At 37.4% G+C, this 20,669-nt stretch overlaps 2 protein-coding genes across 2 annotated transcripts; both read left to right on the forward strand.

Moving 5' to 3' along the window:
• Positions 1–2,945: 2,945 nt before the first annotated feature.
• Positions 2,946–8,085, forward strand: LOC127373868 (5-hydroxytryptamine receptor 3A-like). The gene is made up of 10 exons (XM_051418713.1): positions 2,946–3,104; positions 3,929–4,092; positions 4,219–4,263; positions 4,620–4,729; positions 4,974–5,143; positions 5,225–5,385; positions 5,790–6,000; positions 6,092–6,253; positions 6,564–6,649; positions 7,475–8,085. The coding sequence occupies exons 1-10, from the start codon at positions 3,065–3,067 to the stop codon at positions 7,691–7,693; spliced, it is 1,368 nt and encodes a 455-aa protein (XP_051274673.1). The 5' UTR covers positions 2,946–3,064; the 3' UTR covers positions 7,694–8,085.
• Positions 8,086–10,799: 2,714 nt separating this feature from the next.
• LOC127373867 (5-hydroxytryptamine receptor 3A-like) lies at positions 10,800–19,411 on the forward strand. The gene is made up of 10 exons (XM_051418712.1): positions 10,800–10,867; positions 11,734–11,894; positions 12,829–12,873; positions 13,252–13,361; positions 15,460–15,629; positions 16,330–16,487; positions 17,136–17,346; positions 17,428–17,607; positions 18,225–18,304; positions 18,418–19,411. The coding sequence occupies exons 1-10, from the start codon at positions 10,825–10,827 to the stop codon at positions 18,643–18,645; spliced, it is 1,386 nt and encodes a 461-aa protein (XP_051274672.1). The 5' UTR covers positions 10,800–10,824; the 3' UTR covers positions 18,646–19,411.
• The last annotated feature ends 1,258 nt before the right edge of the window (positions 19,412–20,669 follow it).

Raw genomic sequence — 20,669 nt, forward strand, 5'->3', positions numbered from 1 at the left:
TAAGAGATTTCCCAACATGGTCACCTTCACTGAAACTCTCCTCTCTGCTTTATACAATCATTTTTCAAACTCTGGTTTGCAGCACTTTCCCACCACAGAGGTCAATTTGTATTTCTGTCACCAGTAAAAATAACTTCTTCCCTTCCCTCCGGCTGCAGAATTTCCCTCCTTTTTAATCTCCAGTTGTAAAAAATTCAAAAACAAAAGGCGGTTAAAGTGTCAACAATTTACATAAAATTAACAAAACCAAGAAATAAACCTGAAAAGCAACAAAGAACATTGTCTTTATTTATTCAAAGCTGATTGATATATTTATGTAAAACCCACTGTGTAGTTTCCCTCAGCTCTACAAAATGTTTTAGCGTCTTTCAGCTCATTGTTTTGGTTTTACGGCTGCAACTTTAATGTTTTGGTTCACTTGGTGCTCTCATCAGTGGAGTTTTGCGCCGTCTTTTTGGCATTTAGCTGCCATAGAGACCAAAAACAGGGCTGCACAGAGAATGTCAATGTTATTTTGACTGTTGTAAATACACGATTATGTTCCCCATATTAAGTTCGTGGTGGGCTAATATGTCACATGTTTAAATTGTGTTGTGCTATAAATGAGTTAATACAGGTTTAAACATGAGGAAATTCCCAATAACCATCTCTTAGATATCATAATGGTTAAATGTTTTCCAGATTTCTTTATAGAAACCCTCTCTGTTTTATTTCCCATTCCCACAAACTGACTTTTTTTTTTAACCCAGGTACCAATACAATAAGTCGGTTTACTTGCAATAGCACAAATATCAATAATCTGAACTCCTTTGAGGAGTGAGACGTAGATAAACACATTTCCCTCAAGGGACCCCTGTTTCTACACTTCTATAAACTGACAACCCCTGACGAAGTGACGTATTTCATGGATATTTATATTCATTATATTCAAAATTGTACAATTAACTCAAACAATGAATTCAGTAATACCAAAAAGTTTGTGTAAAACGAGTGATTTGGATGATCTTTGAGCAGATTATTTCCTGTTTAGGGAACTTTTTATACAATGCTCTGTTTGTATTACGTATATTCTTTACATTTTTACATAATTTTTAGCAATCACACAGACTAAATAGACTTCTTTCTTCATAAATTCAGGGTTGTCTTGTCTCAGACTCTTGGCCATTGCTCTATTAAATAATGTACTGTACATTCTTCACAGAAGTGAACCAAATGCTGAGATATAGGGGGGGTCCTGAACCCCAGGTTGGGAACCACTGTTCTACAGTAGTGGTCATAGTAAAGTTAAGTATTTTGATAATCAGTTATTTGCCTAAGGGACCAGTGTGTATGCCAGAGTCCTGCACAGGTCCCCACCCAAACCTGCAGAGCTAACAGGAACCGACCCGTTACCCACAATTATCTCCAAGTCAAATCCGGACCCCATCCCTTTAATATAAGTCCTGCGACCCGACCTGTGCTAAACACACAGTCATATTTTTGCGCAATTAGAAATGTAACATGTATAAACATAAATTCAAATCCAAATTAACCATTTTCATCTATTTGGCTGAATCAATCACCAACTGTTGCTGATCACTTTGCTGCTGCTGCTGCCACATGACCAGCTGGATGTCAGTGAATCCCTGAACCACACAGTTTAAAAAAATCTGATGTCCTTGTAGAAAAAGCTTTACAGCTAACAACAGCTTGTGTTCTTGTTTTCGCAGTTTGAGAGTTGTGGTCTTATTTTGTCAACTAGCGCAGCGCCTCTGCTCCTGCTGCAGCTGTATGTTTCCTCAGAGAGGAGTACGTAAAAATAAGTGGTTTGATTCATCAAAAGAATAATCAATAAAAAATAACTGATTAATTATCAGTGTTGGGCAGTAGCTCATTACTAGTAATAATATTACTTCCCTTATAATAATAATAATAGTAATAGTAACTAATTACTAATACATTTCAGTAATAATATTAAAGTTACTTCTTCAAAAAATAGTTAGTTACAATTTGAAATCAAACAATCCAATTACATCCTTGGATACATTTTTTTATTTGTGGAGGAAACTAGTTTGGAAACGTTTATATTCAGCAGCTGGAAATATTCACATTACTTTAATTTTAACAAACAAAACTGGATTTTAATCGGCTTAAGTCTGAATTTTGTGTAGAAAGGAAACACAATTACCAATTTTGTTGGGGTAGCAGAAACATAACTAGAAATTTAACTAACTATTGTTGGTAGGGAGTAATAAATAACCTAATAATCTTACTTTTTAAAATAGTAATAAATGACATTTTTTGAGTAAGTAGCCCAAAAACTGTAAAAAAAAAGAATTAATGATAAGCAATTAGTTTCAGTTCCGTCCAACCTCTAACTTCATAAACTCAAGTGTATGCACAGAAGTCGATTAAAATCAGTGAAGTCCCTTTACTGTACAAAAAACAGAAATAATCTTTTTTTTTTTAAAACATAAATAATAAATTAGCTTTAATGCTCGGCTGTCCACTGTGAGCCTGGCACAGGACGACAATGAGTGGGTTTTAAATGGCATCAGTGTTTCTAATGTCATTACCACATTACCACATTACCACCTAATTGAATTTTACCTTCTCATTTGCTTGTGTGCTGTGTGTCCTCAGATGCACAGACCTACACCCACAATCCATTCGTCACCAATGTCAAATAAGTTTGTGAGCAAGCTGTAAATTCACATTATCTCTCTCTCCACTCTCAGTTGGACAAATCCTTCCCCACCTGCCTTTCCTTTATAGTTTTATTATTTGTCATGCGATCATCTTCAATCTCACCTGCCATCGAGAGTCAAATGTAGGTCTGATATGTATACAGTGTGTCTCCCTCCTTTGTCAAACAATTACGTCAATCCGGGGCCGTCCACTTTGGGATGGGTTTCTCATTTCATGCAGTTGACAGAGGTGATTTGTTCTGCCCAGCCCTCCTCGGCTCAAACCAAAGGACAGCATCACAGAGAGGATCTTGTCTTACAGCAGAGACACACACTCGGCAGGACGCTGCTCTTAACACACACACACACACACACACACACACTGTAAAGCTGCAGATATGATGCACGTTGCTTTTCTTCTCCTGGTCGTCTTCACAGGTAAGAGCATGTTTGAGGGGTGTATATGTTTGAACCTCTAATTGTTTTTGAGAGTCAGAGACAGCAAAGTATCAGTGATGATTTTAGTTGCAATATCTTCATACTATAGTAAGTATAGCACAAGTACTATAGTAAAACAAAAAGCACAGAAACAGAGACACACTGTTTATATCTGGTGTATAAACTGAGGAGCCTGTAGATATTGTCACATAGTTATTTCAGCTGCACATTTTAAACCAAAGAATTTAGTAACACTCAAAGTCTTATTTGGTTTATCTGCTGATGTTTTTCCAATTTTTTTGATATGAAAAAAGGAAAACAGTGCTTCATCAAAAGGGAGGGAAAAAATAAATGATGTGGGAAGAAATGGAGCAGAAATCCAGCCCTCCTCTTATTTATAGCATTAAAAAATGTACACACACGATAACTATAATTGCTCTCTGTCAGCCAGCAGGGACATAACAGTGGATGTGTGTTTATTTTTTTATTATTATAAACTTACAAAAGAAAAAATAAAGCAAATTTAAGTATAATAAAATCAGGGCTTTAAAAAATTGGGGTTTTCTTAAAGATTCAGCTGAGGAGTTTAAAATAAATCAAGTTTAATTAACAACAATAACACAGAAAACATATATATAGTGTGTACATTGTGTATAACATATATTGTATAATCTACCACAGCAGATCACACAAAGACAATTTAATAAGTTATAAGTATGTGCCATATCACAAGTTGCAAGTAAATAAAATGATAAAATAATCAAATAGTATGAATGTAATTAAATATATTTTTAAGATAAAACGTCCCTCTCTTTAACGTACAGTAGCTGCGGAGCCCTCTAAGAAAGTGTGCAGCTACCAGGACATTCTGGATTACCTGAACCTGACCACAAATAACAGCGTGTTTAAACTGACCCGACCCGTTCTGGACTACACACACCCAACCACGGTGGAGCTGGACATCATCCTCTTCGCCATCCTGGCTGTGGTAGGTTCGTTACTGTGTTGGTGTATCTGCTGAATGTGGCCATGCAGTTGATTAGTGCTAATGTGTGTGTGTGTGTGTGTGTGTGTGTGTGTGTGTGTGTGTGTGTGTGTGTGTGTCCATTTCCAGATTGAGAAAACACAAACTTTCATTCCTTTCGTCTGGGCAACGATGGTGAGTGAATCTTTATAGTTTTTTTATTCCTTCCATCAGTGTGAAGTTTGCAGAGATGAGTGGTGAGTTTGCCACCAGCTCTCTTAGCTTTAATAAACAAAATAAACTCACAAAATATCAAGAAAGGAAATATTCTGACGTCTATTTTCATTACCAAACACAAAAATACAGACGTAAACCTTCTGCACTCAACTTTCTCTCGTTTACCAAATTAAGAGCAGCTTAATAACCTATTTTCCATATGTGACTCTCCGCTAATGCTCCGGTTGGTCACCTGTTGTTTGTAAATTTATTTTAAAATTTGTCTGCAACTTTGTCTCTTAATTTTCCGGTAGTTCACCTTTATTTTTCTGCAGATGTGGAACAATGAACGCATCTCATGGGACCCTGCTCAGTTTTGTGGAATCCGTCAGATTGCTGTTCCTAGAGACATGCTCTGGAGACCAGACCTCTTCATCTATGAGATGTGAGCCTGCGGCACAATAACACAAATAACTGACTTTAATGGCTGCTGTCTTATCCAGAATTAGATCTGTATGATAAAAGTGAAACCTGTTAGCTAGCTTGGAAAAGTTACCTCTCCCAGCCAAGCAACATTATGGCCTTCAGGAGGAGCATCTACAGTTCAGTTCATGATTGGTGTGACAAAGTGTGTGGTTTAAAGGTTTCACAAACATAACATGAAGATATTTTGTGTGTTGATGTCTCAGGATACAGAAGGACGACTCCCCTCTGAATCCCTACATGCACGTGTCCTATGACGGGATCGTGACTTCTGAGGAGGACATGAGGGTGGTGAGCACCTGTAAGATGGACGTCCACAAGTTCCCCTTCGACACGCAGAGATGCAACATCACCGTCGGCTCTGCAGCACATTGTAGTGAGTGTGTGTGCTGCATGTGACTGCATGAACTGAAGTTTTTAACCATCCTTTCACTCAAACGTTCTCTTCTCGCCACAGTTGATGAAATCCGGCTCTTCCCTTTCTCCAACTCCTCCCGAGCCACGCAGTTTTCCCGCGAGGTGATGAAGACGCAGGGGGAGTGGGAGTTCCTCCAGCTGTCCGTGAACAGCTCCAATTACACCATCCACGATAGACAGTGGGAACTGCTCGTATACACTGTACGCTACACAGCGACAGATACAGATGGGTGACAAATTAGAGGAAAAACCTGAACGTATGAGTGGAGAAACGTAATGAACACAGATACAGAGCAGCAGGGATCTCTGGATGGTTTCGACTATCTTTCTTGGCTCTGATTGGTTGTTTTTTTAGGGCCCGGTGAACTATCTGTCTCATGTACTACTGTCAGGATAAAGTGAAAGTTATTCTTATAAAAATTACCTACTGCAGCTTTAATTCATGCTCTGCAATTAAAAAATGTGTGCAAATTAACAGAACATAACGTTTTATCAAAGTAAAACATACATTTTGAACAACTTCAGTAAATTTCTAAATCCGGAAATGTTGTAATATCTGTTGTCATTTAGTCGTATTAGCCTGACCCTTGAACCTGTTTTCCTAGTTCACCATGAAGAGGAGGCCTCTCCTCCATGTCATCAACTTCCTGTTGCCCATCCTGTTCTTCCTGAGTCTGGACCTTGCCTCCTACTTCATCGCAGACCATCGGGGAGAGAAGTTAGGCTTCAAAGTCACCGTGCTGCTGGCCATCTCCGTACTGCTGCTCATCCTGAATGAAATCCTGCCCTCCATGTCCAACAATACTCCACTCATAGGTACAGGCTGAATGAGATCTAGTTCCCCTTCTTACTACTTGGATGGATTAATGAGTCATAAAAATAATAGATGATTATTCCCTCCTCTCAGCGACCTACTGCATTGTGATCTTTGCTCTGATGCTGCTCAGTCTGCTGGAGACCATCTTGGTTACATATCTGATGGAGAAAGACTCCGCATCCCAGGAGCTCAGCCTGAGGGAAAACTGCAAGGGCAAACAGGAAAAAGTCAAAATCGATGAATGTAACACAGGTGAGATGCAGGTCACAGACAAGAGCTGTGAGCAATGAAGCTCATCAGTATCAGATGTTACATGAATGAAAATGTTTTGGGGAATTTAATCTAAAATTTGAAACAGCTTAAAACTTAATTTTCTCAATCAGTTATTTCCATGCACCACTCAGAATGTAACAGTATAAGAGTTACCAAGGAGCCTCCCTACTATATATACCATGCTTCTTTCCTATTTAGTCACAAAAAATTTGCTTTTTATATGCAGTATTATTGTGAGTCATGTTGTTTGTGCAGTAATCCTTGTGACAAACCTGCTGTGTGCTTTCAGATGAGAACAGAAAAACCTGCTGTTCATGCATCTGTAAAGCGTCTGACAGTGAGAAACAACATGAAATGCTGCCTGTTGCTGAAGAGGTACTGCATTATAGGTTCAGATACAGGATTATTTGCACAAGCCAGATGGATGAAATTGTGTAGTTTCTTGTGTGTGTGTGGCTTTTAAAACAATAAAGTCGTTAAGAGGAGCTGAAAAACCAGGGTACTCGAGTACTGGACGCAACCAAGTGTAAAGCTGGGAGTAGGGAGTCTCACTTCAAAAATAAGTTGAAAATAAATAAGAAATAATTAGAGAGTAATCCAATGACGCGTTTAAAAAAAGAGGACATATTTAACATATTTTCTAATGTACTATACTGTGGGGGATAGATTGGTACGTTCTCAGTATTGGGGTTATATTGTAATTTTTTGCAGTGTCTGTAAAACGGCTTTATTTTACGGAAGCCTTTCTATTAAATTGCTTTGTTTTTAGGGGTTTTGTATGTAATAAATTATGGGAGAAAGTTGCATAAATAGTTGTGATTATAGTTGTAATTCTTTATGTAATTCATAAAAATCGAAAGCAACTTGTTCCAGTGAGAACTAGTGACTATATAAGGTTTTAGTAGATCAGTAGGACATTACAGTGGATTATTTATCACTTTAAGGCATAATGTTACACTATATACCAACGTTTAGGCTTCAGCTTCATTGTTCAACAGTGGTGCGATAACATGGCAAGATTCAATGCATTTACATGCTTTTAACATCTTTCTGTGCCTGATTCAACCTGTTAAGAACCAATAACTTGACCTGTAAAGAATATCCTGTGTGATGACATTCACAAGACACTCGGCTTCTAATACATTATCAGCTTCGGCAGGGAAAACAAACCCACTCTAACATGACTCCTGGTGTGTGCAGGTGAACAACCGCATTCAGTCTGGAGAGTCTCATGTGTTACTGTTGATCCTGGAGGAGCTGCAGGAGCTGCAGAAAGCTCTGAATCTGCACCTCAGCTGCAGAAAGGAAGGAGGAAAGTCCTTCCAATGGGCCCAAAGGATCAACAGAGCCTTCTTCATATTCTACGTCACCACTGTGTCGCTGTTTCTACCCTTCATCTTCATAGAGTGGAACTCTTAAAGGTGTAAAATAAAACCATGTAATACTTCAGTTTCTGTATTGTACCTTTACACGTGCTGTGAAACTGTAAAATTATATCGTGTTGTGATTATAAAAGCAAACTTTGTGTATTTAAAGTATCTCGTTCTAAATCTCTTTTATGTGGTTTACGTGGATTGTGCTGTCGATGAAAGCTTTGTTCATTCAGTTTAATGCATTGTTTTGAATACGATGGTATAAAAATGTGTAATGAAGAATCTATGTTTGTTCACAGCAACAGATGAAAGATAAAGTGAAAAGTTACATGTTGACTTTCAAAAAAAGAAAAAAGACGACATCAATAAAACCTAAAATATAAACCTACTGGAGTCTTTTGACAGCAAATGTGAATTCATGATGAATCTGTAGGCTAAAACAAATAAATTGGACCTCAAAATGTTTTTTAAATGACCGGTGTGTATGATTTGTTGTCGGTTGTTTCACCTTCCCCTTGCAAGTGTGACGACTTTAATGTAACAAAAACATAAATATTCCTATATTCAGGTGATTATAAATGAATGAAAACACACCTAAACGTGAATATTTTAGTCATTTTCTGCTAATATAGCCTCTTGGAGCACTGGAGCTTTAAATGAATAAACACATTTACCAAACACTGGAGAGTTTTAAGAATCCACAGATACATCAATAATTGCATTGACATAAAATGGGGAAAAAAAAGGGAGTCAATTAGGGTTGAGGAGCGTTATGTATGATGTAAATGATGTCTCCCTTTGAGTGATTGAAACTTAGTTAGGCAGTTTGATGGTTGTTTCAATCTACTTGATAAACGTCGTCACATAAAGTTCACCCATTAAGACTATTATTTATACATCTTCACCCCTAACACTAACTTATTTTAGAGACCCTGCACCAGAACTCACGACTCAAACCTCGACCTCAATCGTTTGTGCAACGTGACAAAGAATAGAAACAAATTTTATCCGATGTGATCCGATCAGGACAATCGATTATAAAAGATTAAAGAGGAAACTTCACCGCTTCCAGTTGAAATCCTTCACATTGACAACAGTCTCCAGTGAGTGTGTGAAACACTAACAAGCCCTCAAACTCACTGACCTCCCTGATGTTATATTTTCTTCACTGTAATATTTCACATTATCTCTCCGCTCGGAGGAATACGTCTTCCTCTGCTCTCCTGTTTCAGTCTACTTTCGCCTCACAGCTCATCGGTCACTTTAAACCAATCACGTCCATCCTCAGCAGCCCTGACGTTATAAACATATCATCAAAAAGGAAGCTCATCGATCATTTGGTCAATCATAGCGTGGATCTGGTGTGTGGTGGTAACATGAGGACACAGACACATGTGCACTCATCGCTCAGGCTGCTACAGCGCTATAAAAAGTCCCCTCAGGACTTTCACATGTTTTATAGTTTCACCACATCGAATCACAGAGGATGTTGATTTGATCTGTTTTAGCCATGCTACAGTATCATAGCTCGGCTTTATGGATGGCAATGTCGGTATCTCAACAACTGTTGGATGGATGGAGACATTAATGGTCTCCAGAGGATGAATCACAATAACTTTGGTGATCCCTTAAACGTATACAATATGTAATTTCTGCCTCTAGCGGGGTCTGATGACATCGTAATGGTTGGATCACGGGAGTCGTTGTCTTCACCGCCTTTGCCGTCATTGCAGTCAGCTTCTCTCAGGTTTCTGTTGGGAGTTGAATTATCCGCAGTGGTCTCCTCCTCTATAAAACATAAATCAGTTTCAACTTAAAAATCTATGTTTCTGCTGCGCTGTTTGGTCTGTTAGCTCAGATTATTTCTCTGATAACTTAAGATCCAGATGTCCGATGACTAAAATACTAAAAAAGACCAAGATCTAAAAAAAGTGTGGCTTAAAACAGGATAAAAAGTAAATTCGCATGCACAAAGGGGATATGACGCCATTGCATTCGTTACCTGAGATTTTCTCTGAGTTTGAACATTGTTGGAAACATTTGGGATAATCTAAGTACACAACTCAACAAAATATACAACATACATCTAGTGTTTATAGACATTTTAATGCAGAAGTCTTTCACATTATAAAAGCTTTACTTTGTTCCCAGATAATCCAACACGAGGTCGATACTTGTGGTTTAGAGTTGAGTAGTTTTATCAACAACTATCGGATGGATAGATGGAGAGGAGAGTTGACAGAATGTATTTCAACCATTTTATCCCTGTTTCTGCTGATAATATAATGAAAATAATTATTCATGCTATCATTGTGGCACAAAACACTACCTAGACACATCCTAAGACACCTCCTTTATGTGCCATCATCAAACTGTACATGCTTCTCAATCTCTCATTGCTGACTTAACAGAAAGTTCTCAAAGTTCAACGTGCACCTTCACTGTTATTCAAACAGTGTCTCTGTGCCACCACAAGGTGGTGTGCTCCACTTCTTCCCTCTCTTCTAATGATCACAAAACTGATATAAAGTAATGATTTCACTTTAATGGCAGTTCAGATTATTATTACTTCACGCCCTAATTTCATGCTTTTGTCAATAAAGAATGTGACTGAATTAATCATCAGTTATACATCTCAATACATCTCATCAACATAATTCAAATGATATATTGTAAAACTATGTAATAACGCTGTAATTTCCATATTATATTTATTCTTATGTTATTATTTCTAACTACTTTCAGTTATTTATCTGCACTTATTTCTATTCTTGTGCTGCTGCAACACTTGAATTTCCTCTCTGGGCATCAATAAACGTATTTTATCTTCTTTCTTTCTGTCTTCTTACTCATCCAACTGTTGATTTGTGCGAATAATAGCTGCCATGACCACTTAACAGCCCATCTCTGTCTCATCAAGGCCTCCCCGCCTCTTGCTTCTTCCCCTGAATATTCCCCGAGAGATGCCGTGATGACCACTGAGGGAGTGACCACTCTTCTCCGGATGGCTGCAGGCTAATGAGACTATTAAAAGCAAACATAAATGATAGGTGATCCACCCTGGCCCGGCCCCTCTTCCATTATGAGGCGGAGGTATTATTACTGCAACAGCCTTGGTGACATTTCCAGACAAACACTGAGAGGATGGGGATGCAGATTCTCACAGGTGTTGCAGTGATGATGCTATATATTGGTTTTCTCTCTCTGCTCTTTCTCACAGGTAAGCTTTGACAAGGTGTCATTTATTTCCTGAACACTCTTGTGGCTTGTTAATTGAACTTGAACTTGTCTTTTTAAACACTGTAAACTTTAAGGATGAAAATACTTTTTTTAGTTTTTATCATTTTCATGTTTCTGCTTGGTGTTTGTAGTGAAGGAATTAATGCATGTGAGCCAGAAACGTAATGTTTTCTGTCGGAAATTAAGTGTTTTTTTTGTAAAGAAATAAAGATAAATGTTTCCAGAATTGTAACCAAAATGTTAAAAAAAAAAAAAAAAAAAGCATACTACTATTAAAATGTCCAATATGACATTTTGACATTTTCATAGGTTATTATAGTAAAAATTAAAAAATATAAGGATGAGAAATATTAGATTAATCTAAATGTTGCCACTTTAACTACATGCAGTTGAGCTACAAATAGCAGATGGATCTCAGTTAGACAGCCCCTTGTTTTTAACTTAAATGACAGCAAAAGTGCTCACATTTAGAAATCATTAGTGGACTGATTGCCGTCCTGCCAACGCCCATCTCGTAATGGCCTCTGAGTGACCACAATCAATGGTTATTACTGCAGATATTTGTGAGCTGGTGTTTTTTTTATGACCTAATAATAATAATCTGAGAAAGCGGTAGATGCACAACCAGACAGAACAGAGGCTAATGTTGGTCATTTCTTCTAAATTATAAGTAATTAAGAGCACATAGAGTAACTCTGATGTCCAGACAAAGAGCTCTGCAGTTCTATTGTTGAAGAAAATTGAATAAGAGCAATCAGCAATTTCCTGATTTGTTTCCATTTAATGTGATTTCTGTAAGACAGAATGTGTTTTGATGTGTTTTGATGTGTGTTTTTTTAACCGTAGATGGGGTGTACACTGAGAAAAACTGCAGTTATCACGATGTTTTAAACCACCTAAAGCTGAGCAGAGACAATGAACTGTTCTCAATGACCCGGCCCGTTAAGAACTACAAACGCCCCACACAGGTGTCCCTGGAAGTGCTGCTCTATGCCATACTAGATGTGGTAAGTGATTAAATCTATATTTCTCCAATTTCCTTTGTTGGAAGTGTTGTCTGGGCATAACTCAAATGTGAAATGTTTAAAATCAAATGTTTTTTTTCTTCTAAAATGTTAGAAAATGCCTCACAATAAACAGTAAAAACAAAGAGATTTTTATCATATTAAGTACACACATGCAACAGGCTCCTATCTATATATTCCATGTAAATAAAAGTATGTTTGTAGTGAAAATAATACAAATCCCTCTGTTTTTGCTGCTTATTCTGTTCCGTTTTCTACCATTTTAGGAAAAAACAGTACCCAAAGACTAAATATAGTACGATAAGAAATTGGCTGCGACTACACACAAACAAGTATTTGATATCTATGAACTCATAACAAGTTAAATGTCAAACACATGTGAACAACATACATTCAATTAACACAATAATAGTGGGTTTTTTTTAAATCCTGACTTTGACACATGATAAAAGTGTGATTTTTTCTAAGTTGTACTTTCAGATACTTGCCCAACGTATGTCTATTTTATTTGTCATACTAAATATAGTCTTTGGGCACAAATGGTTTAATTGGTCACCAAATGAATGTAGCAAATAGTCTCTTAAGCATATCACAGTGTTTTACTTATGATGGCGGACAGCGGTAACTACATTAACATTACATTAGTTCAGTTTAAAATATTCCAGCTGGCAAACTCTGTAAAATATAGTTAGATGTGTTTAATGAACTCTTTAGGTTCCTTATTTTAACCCACAAAAAAAATTTCAAACAACAAATTTTACATGTTGGATTCACAGAGGTATAACAGGATGTATTGTAGGATTCTTAAAATATTTGCATCTTTCTATCTCTATGTTTATTATATTGCAGATTGCAGTCTGTGTGGAGGTTTGTGCTCTGGCTGGAAAGATTTTCACACTCATTTCTTTGTTTCCAGGTTGAGAAAGATCAGAAATTCATTCCTTATGTTTGGACTGTCATGGTGAGTTCCTGTCAGTAGATAATAAAGAACTCAGAATTAAAGGTGAAGTTCACTGCCACTAGATGTCGCACTAGAGCACCAGCATGATCCACCAGACCTCCGACAATCACCATCGCTTGTTTAGTAAAATTCACCAAAATCGTCTTTTTTTAGTCTTTTCCAACAATCACCAACTCTGGTTTGCTCAAAATGAATCCTTAATTCATGGATTTAAATGAAAAATGAGGAAGAGCCACTATATTGCTTTCCTCGAAGCAAAATATCAATGTTCTAAATCTATTTTAAATTGTGTTACAGTAATTTGTGTTTGTTGTTCTTTCTCACTTTCCTTTTTATTTCCTGTCTATGTTCCTGTTGTTGACCCCTTCGTTTCTGTAGAGATGGCACAATGAATACATTTCCTGGGATCCAAATCAGTTTTGTGGAATTGATAATGTTTCTCTTCCTACTGAAGTTTTGTGGAAGCCAGATCTCACAATTGAAGAAATGTAAGTGTGAATGTGATTAACACACACACACACACACACACACACACACACACACACACACACACACACACATATGTGGAGTGCATATATAGATTTTATATAAGATAGATTTATATATAGAGGTTTTGTTTTCAGAGTTTCTGTTTTTTTTTTACAGATTCACATAAACTCACAACAGTAATGAACGATGAGAATAACTATATAAGTATGTGGATGCCAGAACACTACTTTTTAAAAGAGACACCTCTTTGTAAGGTGCAACAGTATTTTAAGCAGTGGTACAAGCGCAGAGGAAGGGGCCAGATGTCAAGCTGGTATTGCGTGAGAGAGCGATGTAACTAAGTCAGCTTTCAGGTAGCGGTATGAAAGACTAAGAAGACCATCACCTTCTGAGGGAAGTTTGTCCATCTAACGTTCTTCAGTCACTGATTCATCAACAGAACAGATGAAACTAAAGCATTGTGGAGAATGTGGGCATTTGAGCTAATTCCCCTTGTAGATTTGTTCATTGCCTTGTGTGCCAAGCTGACTTGCGCTCAACTTTGTGTGCTTTGTCAGAATAACGTGTATGGAAGTCACCTTGAAAACACTCCTAGTAGCAGTCAAGTTATGCTCAGTCTGCCATGTAAACAAGCTGCTATAGGTAACATTCAAAATTGACCGGAACAAGATGCTGTTTTTTGTGGTTTCTTTTCATGTCTCCTTTTGAAATTAGCAAATTATGGCCCTGTGGCATAACTTGCTGGATTACACCAAAACAGCCAGTTCCACACACCTGGACACAACCAGGCCAAACAAACGGTGGGTTACGTCACCCAAAAACAAGACTGAATTCACTCTTGGGGTAGACAGCCTGAAGAGAAGTGCGCTTCCCTCCACAGGGCCTCTCGCTCAGTGGCCAGACTGCTGCTGTGTTCTTCAATCATAGAAATCCAAAGAAGGTGGTTTCAAATGAAAGAGTAGGAGCAGTTGGTGGAGGTGAAGAAGAACACTGTTAACACGTTTCTGTATAGTTAAGTTGGTTTTGCAAGAAACATTTTATACTCTTAGACTGTGATATTCATAAATTAATATATTAAATAACCATAAATGCCAAATTTCCATCACATTTTCAACATGGTTTTCTATCATTTCTTCTTCTGCAATACTTTATTGACACCAGACAGGAGAATTTAAGTGTTTATCTTAATGCCCTCAACTCTTAATATTCACATAATTTGCATTAATACACATTTCTGTTGGCAGATTTTCTTGAAATTTGGTTAAAATTTGTGCTACTTGGCTGTTGTTTTTACAGATATATATTAACTTATTTGTAATATTATACTTATTGATTGCATACATATTTTTGTAATGTCTTGAACTGTTTATTAAGAAAATATCAGGCTCTCTAAGTACCACCATCATAACTGATGTCAAAATACAGCATGAGGCAAGTTTATTCCTAATCATATTATTTATGGTTTATTGTTGTTGAATGGAACCAGTTCAAGAACCAGAGCTAGTTTGGTGGAAAAGAGATTTTCCTGGTTCCTGTTTCTCTTCCTAATAGTTCCTGTTTGGGGCCACAGTTGCAGTGTTTTCCATTCACTTTACCTCCACTTACTATCTTACAATCACATTTTAGTGCATTATTGAGATAAAATATTACATCTCATTCATTTTTTTTATAGTATTTTGATAGTATTATGGTTTTCAATTATAAAATGTTTAATTGATTTCTCTCTGTACCACTAGAGGCAGCTCGTGTACCACCAGTGATACATAGTTTTAAGAACCAGTGATACAAGCGCTGGAATTTATTGCATACCTTCATTGTGTGATTTTAGCAGATTTAACAATAAATTAAAGATTACTTGTGTGAAATGTAGTTGCATAACTTATTTTATTGCCACCTATTTAAGCAGATTGGGTATCAGCAATAATGTGACACATTAGATGCATTTTCTTTGTCAGTGTTTTCATAAAATTAACATTGATTACGCCGCAAGTTACCTTAAATAAAAAACAGTGAGATATATAGAGTCTGAATTTGGGGAACATAGAGCACTGGTATTGGGTCTAGCCATCATGTGTGTCTCTGTGTGTTCTCATACAGGACAGAGAAGGACAAAGCTCCTCCGAGTCCTTATCTCACCATCAATGATAAAGGCGATGTTGAGGTCCAGAACGACCAGGTGCTTGTCAGCACCTGCAGGATGCACATTTACAAATTCCCCTTCGACATCCAGAGCTGCAACCTCTCCTTCAAGTCCGTCATACACACCGGTGAGAGCGTGATGAGTTGTGTTTAATGTATAACTGCATTTATAGTGACAGTTGTGTGACACTGAGGTAAACATATCGATATATTTCAACTGTTAACTGTTAAGGTAAAATAATATTTTTGGGGTTTTGCAATAGCGCCCTCTGTCTGTGCAATAACCAACATCACAGTATCCTTCATTCTCTGTCTATGTAGACAGAAAGAAATCTTTTTTATCATGCTTTAAATGTACTTCCCACATTAACTGTTCTTCCATTCATACGAGCGACAGAATATGAGACTATTTTGTGTAGTCGCTGTATTTCTGCTATATTTTTATTTACTATGACAGAGTGGGGGGTCGTGGTGAGCAGAACGTTTGCAGTGGAGATGGTCTTGATTGATGTGTAGATGAGTTTCATGTTATTTTCACAATTAAAAGCCCTGTTGGTGAGCATCTGTAGCCCTAGTCTTTGCATTGTTAGCACTAACCGGCCCTCGTTAGTTGGCTTTTCATGCCAACTGATAATCTTGATTCATATTTGATCAGCGCTGCCTTATTTGATAGTTTTATCTGAGTTTTGCCGTTAACTTCACAAAGCAGCCACACCCTAAAGTATACCTTGCTTTATGCTTGTCTATTTTACTACTAAATTGGACCATGAACATCATGGTATCATGGTATATATAGCAACCAGTTCTTTCACCTCCTATCTCATGCAGCCAGGGATATTCGGCTCCAGGCAAGCGACAACTCTTCAGAGGCCACAGAGTGGTCTCGTGAGGTGATGCGGACCCAGTACGAGTGGCTGTTCATCAACATGACAGTTACCACCAACAATGCCAGCGATTTGTTCGGCCAGGACATCATCATTTACACTGTACGTATAACTAGCCACAGATGTACAAAGGTAAAAGTAAATGTATCAATTTATTCAGTGCCTGAATTGGACCAAAAAAGGTCCCCTAACCACAACATACCCCTAAACCTAATTCTTTTGTTGTTTTGTATCCATTTTAATAAGGACTTTTTCAGTCCTTGTTAAAATGGACTAAGTGTTTACACAGGGACATAGTTATGCGGGCATTGGCCTACTTTTTGAACCACCTGTATTCCTCCCCTACTCGTCCTCTGATTGGTTCTGACCCTAACATTTTCAGGCAGAGTAGGGTTGGTTTTCGTGGAATATTACTAATATCTGCATTTTCTGCCTTTCTTTATTTCCTTATTTTTTGTACTTCTTACCCTCTTTTTTCCTTCTTTTACTTCATAACTGATCTGAAAATATAAAAAGCCACCAGCAGCTCCTCTTTTACTCATGAAAACATCTTTTTACTTCACTCTGTGAGTGTAGGATTAATGCAATATAATAATGATTATGTTGCTTGTTTTAACACAGCAGAACATGAGCAGATTGTTGCAGATTATGTTGTTACAGGCTGCGTACTACGTAGTATTTCCAGTTGCCTTTCTCAGACGTGCAGGAATAACAACATCAACCACCTCAACCTTTAACATCATGTCACAGATCACCATGAGGAGGCGGTCTCTCCTCTACATTGTCAACTTCTTGCTGCCTGTCCTGTTCTTCTTGTGTCTGGACTTGGCCTCCTTCCTGATCTCAGACAGCGGGGGCGAGAAGCTCAGCTTCAAGGTCACCGTGCTGCTGGCCGTCACCGTGTTACAACTTATTCTGAACGAAATTCTGCCTTCCTCGTCAAACAGGATTCCACTTATAGGTAAAGAAAAGCAGGAACAGCACATACTGACTCAAAGAGTTGTTATTTGTCTGCATTAATGATGCTGCCTGCCTCTCTCAGCGGTCTACTGTATTGGGATTTTTGCTCTGATGATGCTGAGCCTCCTGGAGACGATTTTGGTAATGCATCTGATAGAGAAAGACTCCACTGCATCCCAAAACAACGTGGCAAACAGAAACCAAAGTTGGAGAGATGACTGTGACAAACAGGGCAAAGCCAACTTCCACAACAGTCATGGAGGTGAGACCAGGAGCCAATTTGCTGTTCAAAATTAGTCTAGTTACATATAACCTTAGTGTCCTAAGGAATTACTAGTCCTTATATAGATAAAGAGATTTAGACATTTTATTTTATTTTATTCTATATATGAAATCATATGTGTGTAGCATGAAGGGACCTTGTGTTGTATAATGATAAATACATTTCCTTCATCCGAGTTACAAAACATTTTTATGCCTAATAACTGTCTAATCTAAGAGCTGTAGAGTGCATTTACTCGTTTACTAATATCGAACAGAATAAGAGGTATCTAACATTGAACATGGTCGTCAATCTGACCTGTTGCTTGATCAAAAAAGGCCTCCCAAGATATGCCCAGGCCTACAAATCTTTCTCCAGATTATTCTACATATAATCATGATTTTAATAGTTGCATGATGTTGCATCGGTGTATTGTGCATCAAAAAGCTGCTTAATAAAAACGTAAACATTGTTTGTGCATCAAACTTTTAGATTAATAAAGAATCAGTGTTTGTAGGTACACATAAACTTGGTGCAGCCCAATCCATTAGTTATTTTTCTAATTAATATGTGTTTGTTAATTGTATTATTTTGAAACTGTCTTTGTTTCCCTTCAGAGGTGCCCAAATTGACTCAGTGCATCTATGATGTGTCTACTGGTGAAACTCCATCTGAACTGCTGCTGGTAGCAAAAGAGGTCAGAATTGGGTTTAAATCCTCATCACGATGGGTATGAAGTGCTGAAATGTCTTACCTAATAATGTTACAATAAATAATTGTATATACCCCTCTACTCAACCACTTTTGCAGGACGACAGCAGCAAACCGATGGAGGAGTGTCATGCTTTGGAAAAGATCTCAGGCGAGCTGAGGGAGATTGAGAAAACACTGTCTCTGCTCCTGCTGAGGAGGAGGGAGGAGGAGAGCCCCGACTACTGGACCGGAGTGGCTAAAAGAGTCCACAAATGTTTTTTTATTTCCTATGTAACAGTGGTCACTCTATTTTTAGTTATTATCTTTTTAAAATGGAATGCCTGATGACATGATTAGGGGAGACTCGTGGGTACCCGTAGATCCTGTATTCATTAAAATATCTTGAAGTCAAAGGTCATGGGAACCTTTCCCCTTCCTCTACCCTCCTTGGTTGGTACCAGTTGATGTGTTAGGTCTTCTAGTTTTATATGATACCAGTATCTCCACTCTAGCTTTAAAACAGAGCCCATTACAGCCTCTGAAAGTGAGAGGAATAGGTAAGGATAATGGGTTGGCCAATCAGATTTCAAGGGGTCCCCTTTAGGAGGAGATATTGGGGTGGATGATGGAACTGTCACACAGACGAGGGTTTGCGTCCACACTCCTCCGAGGTTAGCAAAGAGTGATTTTGGTTGATGTTCTAGTCACTATGTGTGGATGAGATTGCCTATTTTGGTGGAAATTTGGTCCGTATTACATGATATGCTCTCATAATGATGAGGAAATGTATTTGACTGATCAGATATAGTCCATCAGTATATTACAACTACTGAAGGACTGTTATTTGCATGTTCTACACGGTACTAAATCTACATCTAACGCATATGAACATATGACATGGATCTGTTTGTACTGTAAAATGTCTCTAGCATATAATATGCACAATCTTTATGTATTGTACATGCTCTCACAGGTTGTGCATATTCTTGGAGGACACATGAAAAAATCTTTTAATATTTATATCAAGTTGTCTTCATAGGAAATGCAGTTCAAGTGTTTAATGCTGTGTGGTTTAGTCTACAGTTGTATATACATATAGTGCTGGCTTTGAAACATGTATGAAACTCTTTGAATATTGGCACAAATAAACAGCAAAATAATAACATTTTCTTCTTATACAAAAAAACACACAAGCATGTTCTTGTTTTTGTCACTTGTGGGGACTATAGTTTTTTTTGTCACTTGTGGGGACCATGTATTTTGTATTGACTCACAGCTGAATTTCACTGTGTAAATGTTATTTTAATCTCCTTTGTCATCTCTATATGTTTTTTTTAAGGTCCAGTGTGTATCCAGTCAAATCTGAGATTAGTTGCATTTATTGTAAATGAATGAAAACTGTAGTTTGTTAGCTCATGCTTGACACAAGATACAGCTCCTACATTGAACCATTTTACTTGGAAACTAGTGAGAACTCTTTTGGTTTGATAGCAAAATTGATCTGCCCACAAGCAATCAAGAGGGTGTTGGCATTTCCTGGCAGCTTTGTTTTTGTTTCTATCATTGGACTAATGACATTAAAAAGAAGGAGAAAAGCATTAGTCAATTAAGTTGCCCAGCCCTCTTCCATTACAGGGAGGTGGTATTGCTGCAACAAAAATTTAAAGAGGGCACGGAGAGGGCAGAGTGTGCAGTCACAGTCATGATGCTTACAGGTTTCCTCTCTCTCCTCCTACTCACAGGTAAGCTGGGATTCAATTCTCTATGATGCATGCCGTTGAGAAATGTTATCCAGTTTGTCTAAAATCATCGTCTGATGATTATTCTTGCTGCTTATTAATTTAATCAAACAAACAGTTTATTAATAGGCTTCCAGGGTTTTCAGAGTTACAATAGTAAAAAAAAAAAAAAAAAAACAATAGATATTGAAAAACATTTGAAGTTTAGACAATTATAAAAAAAACTTTAGCTATATCTAGCAATGCAGTTAATTTTGGTTTTGTTTGTATGAAATTTCTGTTGCCATCTCAATCTTATGGATGATATTTTGTTTCAGCATGAAAAAAAAAATTAAAATAATAATGATAATACCAGCATATATATAAAGTAAACAACTAATTTAAGTAGTTTTAGTTTACTGAATAAAAGATTCTCTTTTATTTTTCTCAAAAATCTTTCTTACAGTTACATGTGTTTGGTCGTACCCTTATCTACACTCATATATTGACTATAAAAGCCTTGTATACTTTTTTTCTGTCAGGTGGAAGTACTTACAATTATACAGAACTTCTTCATGATCAACACAAGTCCAATCGGACCTGTAAATGCATGAAACAAACACTGTGCATGAGTGTAAATGGATACTGATT

Source organism: Dicentrarchus labrax, unplaced genomic scaffold, assembly GCF_905237075.1.
Source record: "Dicentrarchus labrax unplaced genomic scaffold, dlabrax2021, whole genome shotgun sequence".
Lineage (NCBI taxonomy): Eukaryota > Metazoa > Chordata > Actinopteri > Moronidae > Dicentrarchus > Dicentrarchus labrax.

Bases quoted from the DNA above. Each gene is read 5' to 3' on its own strand.
- LOC127373868 (XM_051418713.1), top strand. From the start codon at position 3,065: ATGATGCACGTTGCTTTTCTTCTCCTGGTCGTCTTCACAG. The intron at 4,264-4,619 runs GTGAGTGAATCT...ATTTTTCTGCAG, and splicing joins CTTTCGTCTGGGCAACGATG to ATGTGGAACAATGAACGCAT. The intron at 6,650-7,474 runs GTACTGCATTAT...TGGTGTGTGCAG, and splicing joins TGCTGCCTGTTGCTGAAGAG to GTGAACAACCGCATTCAGTC.
- LOC127373867 (XM_051418712.1), top strand. From the start codon at position 10,825: ATGATGCTATATATTGGTTTTCTCTCTCTGCTCTTTCTCACAG. The intron at 13,362-15,459 runs GTAAGTGTGAAT...GTTCTCATACAG, and splicing joins GATCTCACAATTGAAGAAAT to GACAGAGAAGGACAAAGCTC. The intron at 17,347-17,427 runs GTAAAGAAAAGC...TGCCTCTCTCAG, and splicing joins AAACAGGATTCCACTTATAG to CGGTCTACTGTATTGGGATT.